General features: G+C 40.3%; 1 protein-coding gene across 4 annotated transcripts in view; it reads left to right on the forward strand.

The window, feature by feature from the left end:
• ghrb (growth hormone receptor b) overlaps window positions 1-7,371 on the forward strand; it is a 32,481-nt gene that overhangs the window by 21,905 nt on the left and 3,205 nt on the right. For all 4 annotated transcript variants that reach the window (XM_032539407.1, XM_032539409.1, XM_032539410.1 and 1 more), the window contains 4 exons: window positions 1,083-1,218; window positions 3,842-4,020; window positions 4,553-4,731; window positions 6,041-6,185. In XM_032539407.1, the coding sequence (XP_032395298.1) occupies window positions 1,083-1,218; window positions 3,842-4,020; window positions 4,553-4,731; window positions 6,041-6,185 (639 nt within the window). The remainder of the gene's footprint in view (window positions 1-1,082; window positions 1,219-3,841; window positions 4,021-4,552; window positions 4,732-6,040; window positions 6,186-7,371) is intronic.

Consider the following 7,371-nt stretch of genomic DNA (forward strand, 5'->3'; position numbering starts at 1 on the left):
TATATATATATATATATAGTACTAATAATAGGCTGGCACCTACATTACCCACCATGCAACTCTCTTGTAGTTTAGTTTTTACTCTGATCTTTCTGTGGGACAATAGTCTACAGCACACTTCAAAATCAAACAATGTCTTGTTATGCTCACTGTACACACTTCATTGAATCCCTTTGACAGTGTAAACACTACAGACATAGAAGTGCATGCATGGTTTGTGTTTATGCAGCCATGAAACAGGATCCACGTAGGACTCTCTGTATATAGCGTACAGAGAAAACAGATAGCTTCTTTCATGACAGCTGTGGCAGAACTCTCTGGCTGCAGCTTTTCGCTTGAAAAGCAATAAAAACAGCTTCCAGGAAAAAAGCCGATACTCGCCCTGTGGCTGCTCCCTGGATTTAGATACATAGATAGCGACACTTTATTGATCCCTAAGGGGAAATTCAAAGTCCCAGTAGCTTGAAGGCATCACACACAACATACACCATAAACAGGATGATAAAATAACAAATCCACGTGAAAAAATGCACAGTAAAAGAAAATGTACTAAATAATCTCCATTATAAATGTACTAAGGGACGTATAAGCGCGAGACACTTGCAGTGACAGGGCAGGGACTGACCCTGTGATTCAGTATGCATGGTAAGGTGCTCTATGAGAGTGTGTGTTGTGGTGGTAGTGCAAATAAGTCCAATAGTGCACGTGGGCTAATTTAGTGTACACAGTGTAAGCAGTGAACAGTGAACCAGTGGAGACAGTCAGTACATAACTGTTGTCATTGTTGTTATAGAAGCTAATGGAAGTGGTGGAGTGGGTGGAGAGGCAGACAGACCACACAAACAAGTCTATCTATCTGCCCTCTTCCTTTTGGTGAAGCAGTGTGGAGTCGTGTGGCCCTGGGGACAAATGTCTTTCTCAGTCTGTCAGTTGTGCGTGGCAGTGTGCGTAGTCTCGAGCTGATCATGCTCTGCTGCTTTGTGGCTAACAGCTGCAACAAAGAAAAGAAAAGTCAAAAAGATCTTCGCAGTGTTCCAATTACATGCGATTGATTCCTTCTCCCTGTGTCTCCTTCCCTACAGTCCTCCCCCAGATCCAGCCACACCTCACCAGCTGTGTCTCTGCCAACATGGAGACTTTCCGCTGCAGATGGAACGTCGGCGCTTCCAAGAGCCTCTCCCAGCCAGGAGACCTCCGCTTATTCTACATTAACAAATTGTAAGGGGGACTTGAAGAGATATATGGGCTTTTTTTCTGTGCATTGAAGGTGTAACTTATATTTTTTTTTATTTTTTATTTGGATACAAGGCAGAGTGCAAGTAATGTAGTCATTACTCACTAACTTCAAAATAAAAGCCTTTAATATTCTATATGTAATATAATCATTTAGAACAATACAAAATATAATAGTCCAACAGTCTAGTCTTCCAAGATACGCAAATCTGCAAGCACAACAACCACTACATATGTCTGGATATATTCCCAGAATTATGTCAAAATATGGGTGTGCCTAGCTGAAGCATTATCGTCTGAAGTGTATTAAAAATGCACTTCTACATAGGAAATATTTCATGTACTCAACAGACATTCATGAAAACCAGAACGCACTTTATTATCATGTACCTTTTTACAAATACCTAATGCTTCGATTGAAATAACATCATGAACATGACAGCTTGTTTATGAAATAGTTGGCATGAAAAACTTACTTTTGGTCCAAATTATGCATGTATAAATTAGCATTACACCAACCTGTTTGCTAAACCATTCTCATTTGAACGTGAGCGTTATATTGGTGTGTGCACGTTTCCATAGCCACACCTTAAGTTTGATTTAAAAAGTGTGTTACAATTGTGGCAGTGCCGGTTCTCCGATCAAATGTTATAATAATATATTATGGAGTTATCACATTTCTACAATTGGTTATGTTTTGTCAATAGTGGACTTTACTACCATCTACAGGTTTTAAGATGTACAGTATGGCAATAATTCAAGTATACGGTCCAGGCTTCGGATCTGCTCTGAAATGGAATGGGTTTTTACCATAGACGTATAAAATATGGAATTAGTCTTCACCCCTAGGTTTCTGATAAACTCAAATGAAGCTCCTGGTGGTTGCAGCCCTCATCATCTTGGCCGTGCCTGGTGTCTGATGATACAAAAATGAGTAAAAAGGTGGAGCCTGGATGGAGAGGATGTGGGCGGAGGGAAGTCTACAGTCTACGCTCGCCTCCCGCGGCGCAGCCACCTGTCAATCAAAACAGAACGCCCGGAATTTTGCGGGAACTTGAAGGGGAACTATGCAGTTTTTTTTTAAAGTTAACGTACCTTAACGGAACAGCTTCAAAGTCATTGGGAGGGCTTTATGACTTTTTTTTCCGAGTTGAATGGTGCTTGTCTCCGCCGGCCAAAGCGTCAGGAAGCACGGCGTGATATCAGGTCTCGCGATGTAACAAATCGCTTCACGGCACCGCACACTCACGCCCATCGTTATCGTGTAGGTAGAAGCATGCTCCATGCTTATTGGCTCAGTGACGCTGATGAGAACTGCTCCTTAGGTATTGAAATTAGGTAAAAAATGATTGTACTGACTTCGGTATCCAGCCCCTGCTCAATCTTAAGGGCATAGTAGTGTTTCCCTCCTATCCAATAGTTCATATTTAACAACTTGGGTAAGTGAATTTATGAATGCACACCAAAAGGCCGAGACATTTCCTAAAGACGCTGGTTAAAGGATGAACCCAATATCATTCTCTTTTTTTTCTAAACGTCATCAAATCCAACAAAAAGACCAAATCTGACAACGCGTTAGTCTTTCTAACTACAGCCCTCAGTCTGAGGTCCAGTCCCAGGCCCACCGGTCCCTTTTAAAGACATGAATCCTTAAAAGACAGAAGCACAATTACCGCTATATGTCAATGTCAATGTCAATTTTATTTCTATAGCACATTTAAAAACAACAACAGTTGACCAAAGTGCTGAACAGGGTCGATGTCAAATACATAAATAACAAGTGTAAAAATCACTCCAACCAAAATACATCACAGGGAGACAAACAACAACACTTTAAAACATCAGAATCCAGGTTAACGAGGGTTAAATTTATATAGATTAGCTATATAATTTAAATTTTCTAAAAACATTCTCAAAAATTGTTCTGGGCACTGTAGTTTTGAAAAAGTCCAATTCCAACAAATATGAACAAACCCATAATTTGTAAAAAGAAAAAAAAAAAAAAAAAATTTGAACACAACCCCTATTACGCAATAGATTTTTTTATAATCACGGTTATTAGTTGACATCGATTTGTCCCAAATTTGCTAATAGAGACATTTATTTACAGTACACATTTTTCAATGCAAAAGAAAAAAAACATGTTCCCTACTTAGAGAGGGAGTAAAAATACAGTTAAATTCTCAAGATTAATTTGGAGAAACACTTTGAACATTTATGCCATATCGTGTTAATTACTATGTATATTAATCCTCAACAATTTAATTGAATCCAATGAAAACTTTCTGACTCATGCTCATAAGCCTAAATATCAGCTTTATAAAATATCCCATAATCTAATTGGCAGATTGGCATGGAATTTGCTGAGCACGTTGATGCCAACATTACGATGAATTTCTTTTATTTTAACAACCCCATGACTTCTCCTTAACCATAACCACCAAGGCAAACCTAGCATTAACTTAACCCTCACTATTAGACCTAAAGGAAACAAGTAACAAGCTTAGAGTAGATTTTCTGACTGAATGAAGAGCTGTTTCCTGTCACTTCCTTCGGTTCATGCTTTTTTATAGACCACGTGTTGTATCTCCTCCCCCCCCCCTTGCAGACCCCCCCACGTTTCTCCAAAAGAGTGGCGTGAGTGTCCCCACTACAGCACCGACAGGCCCAACGAGTGCTTTTTCAACGAGAACCACACGTCCGTCTGGACATATTACAGCGTCCAGCTCCGCTCCAGGGATCGAGCCACCCTCTATGACGAGAGCCACTTCAACCTCCAAGACATCGGTGAGTTCACCGCCACCCTGGCCCGCACCCCCCGACAGGATCCAGATGACTGAAAGTTGATTTTAGAAAGAGCAGGTTCAAACCCCACGTGAGGTTTATTTTACAGTCCACCTGGCCTAAAGGCTAGAAGAAGCGTGCTTGTGACCGGGCGGTCGTTGCAGTTGTCCATCGGCCTACTTGGATAAATAAAGGTTAAATAAAAAAAAATAAAAAAAACTTTATTAGGAAAAGATAAAAGCATGGCATGGCTAGCAGCTAAATATGTCTTCTCCTGCCACAATATAAGGCTAAATAGAGAAGTCTATGTTCAATTATTATAATTTTTTTGAATGTTTCTATTATTTTGTTTGCTGTTCATGCAAGGTACTTGTTTATCACCTGCAATTATATCGTAATTATCCTGTTTAATGTTATTTTTTATATCAGATGTACAGGATTTCTTTGTTTCATTGTGCGATCAGCAACCGCAACCCATTTTTTTTGAATTCTTGTTCAATTGCTGGTGCTACATCTATTACTCTCTGGCGTGCAGTGCAACCGGATCCTCCAGTCGGCCTGAACTGGACTCTGCTTAATGAGAGTCTGACCGGGACTTACTATGACATCATACTGAGCTGGAAGCCGCCTCAGTCCGCAGACGTGCAGATGGGATGGATGACTCTGCGGTACGAGGTCCAGTACCGCGACGTCACCGCTGACAAGTGGGAAGTGGTGGGTGTCTCCTTAATTTGGGTCTATGTGACTACTGGGAATATTTTTTTAGCCCAATATTAAGCACGACCGCTGCAGCTGCCAGCCGCGATACAGGCTGCAGTGTAACTACTCTGGGTTTTTGTGCACCGTCAATTTCTGTGCTGTTTTCGCCGCTGACATGCTCAGATTCTTATTCTAAGTGTCTGACTACATTGTGGGGAAAAAAAGAGTAAGATCCTTTTAGTTAAACCAGAAACAGCCCTGAACTCGCCAACGCCAATCCCACCAGACTTCATTGAAATAAACAATGATTTTAGCTTGTAATGTGCTGTTTTTGCCACTAACATGCTCTGATCATTATTTTACGTAAGTATCTGAGAACGTCATGGAAAGAATCCCTACAGAGATAGACCTTTTTGGGGTTTTTTTACGATTATTTTTAATGGCCTTTATTGACAGGAGAGCGTTAAGACAGGAAATGGGAGAGAGACATGCAGCAAAGGGCTGTGGGTCGGATTTGAACCCGGGCCTCTGCCAAGGACGCAGCCTACGTAGGGCGCACACACACAGGTTGACCCGAGTAAGGCCCTTTTGGTTTAACCAGAGACAGTCCCAAAATTGATACACTCACCATACTCCATTTAAATGTACAATGATTTTAACTTGTATAGAACCAGCACATTTTCACATGTAAATGGTTGAATTAAGGATTTATTTCAACCAACACAGAGTGTTCATTGTTGGAACATAGGAAAGACGAACCAAGACAGCGTTAGATAGTTACATTATGTTTCTGTCGACTTTGAATGAAGTAAGTTTTACAATACGAAAATGACTGTTTATTTAAATGGAGTCTGGTAGGTTTGGCGATAGTGATTTCAAGCCTTGTTTAATGTAAAACAAAAAAGGTCGACCTATGCAGGGATCCATTCCATAATGTTGTCAGACACTTAGAATAACAATCTAAGCATGTCAGCGGCAAAACAAACAATTTTAGTGGACGTAAATTATGTGCGCAAATGCCCATTAACGTTAAATTGCACCTTGTTTCCCCGCTGACGACTGCCCAATGCTGGACCAGTTTCCATCAGTCACTTAGACGCAAAAACATGGGAAAATAGGGTCCAATTTGAGAAAAGTTAGCCTTTAAGTTGATTTTTTAAATTGTATTTAATCATACTTTTAGGTACAACAGTCCAAGAGTCCCAGACTTTAATGTACATTGATTGATTTTCATAGTCAACTTTTTTATATTGTCAAATGGAACAGAGGAGGGTGATGCTGCAGCAGTGCTTCTGGTATTTGAACCTTACGTTCTTCACCACAGGTGGAGCTTGTGCAAAGCACACACCGCTCCATTTACGGACTTCAAACTAACGTCAATCACGAGGTTCGGGTCCGGTGCAAAATGCATGCTGGGAAAGAGTTCGGAGAGTTCAGCGACTCTGTGTTTGTGCTCGTCCCATCTAAAGGTAAGCACTCGCTGCAATGCCCGGATAGACCAGGCTGTTATTTTCACGGTGATGCTCAGCTGCAGCCTTCGCCAAAAAGCTCCCGCCTCCTTTCACTGAGCATCAGAATCATTATATTAAAAAGACATTATTTTCCAGTTATTATCCTGTGTGAGCTTCTCAAAGCTGTAATCACAACCTAAACCAGTAGCCATGTGTGAATCCAGCTCCATTTTATCCCTAAATAGCGTTCGTTTGATTTGATTTGGTAAAAACGATAAGCCATAGCCATTGCACAAAAACCAGCAGAAGAACAAATATCTCAATATTACCTTTATAATATTATTTTATAGAAATGTCAATATTGCTTATAGACTCTTCTGTTGCAATAAAACAATCAATTCCTGTATCTGTGTCACGTGTGTTTCGCCACTGCCGCGCCTCTTTAACCCTTGGGTTGTCTTCCTGTCAACATTGAAAAATCAACACTTTTTGTTACGGTTTTGTCCCTTTTTTCAACACTTTTGACGCTTTTTTCATGTCACTGTTTGACAACTTATCTACGTAATGGTAAGAAGGGTTTTTTAGCTGTGTAAATATCTAATGTTAGCAAAAAAAAGTATTTATAAATTATGCAGATGTAACTTTTCATCCATCCACACAATGTTCACTACGCTTATAAACAAGGCCACGCCCATTTAGGAGAAAGGAAGTGTGTACCATTTAAGACCATTGGCGTCTGTTGCTCTTTAGTTATAGAGAATCTTTGGGCACACCTCCATTTTTTTGGAGCTAAATCCTAACATCCTCATGCTGACATGCTCACAACGACAGTGCTAACATGCTGATGTTTGCTCGCAGGCTATGTTCATTTCACTTTACAAGTTCCAATTCATCACGCATGTACAGACCAAAGTGGTGGACTAAGTGAATGACCAACCAATTATTTTTGAAAGAGATGCACAAACTGTTCTGCTGTGAATCTGAGCCACTTGTATGGAAGATTTTATGTCTGAAGGACAACGCCTCTACATTTACAGATAAATAAAGCAAGACAAATAAGCGATGCTATGTGTTTTTATATCTGAAAAGGGCTTCTGAGATTCATGGATTTGTCAACAGAAACCTTAACCCTCATGTTGTCCTCGGGTCAAATTGACCCATTTTCCTATATCAATGTTCCCCAAAATAACATGATTGATTCCAC

The sequence above is a fragment of the Etheostoma spectabile genome, chromosome 16 (genome assembly GCF_008692095.1).
Source record: "Etheostoma spectabile isolate EspeVRDwgs_2016 chromosome 16, UIUC_Espe_1.0, whole genome shotgun sequence".
NCBI lineage: Eukaryota > Metazoa > Chordata > Actinopteri > Perciformes > Percidae > Etheostoma > Etheostoma spectabile.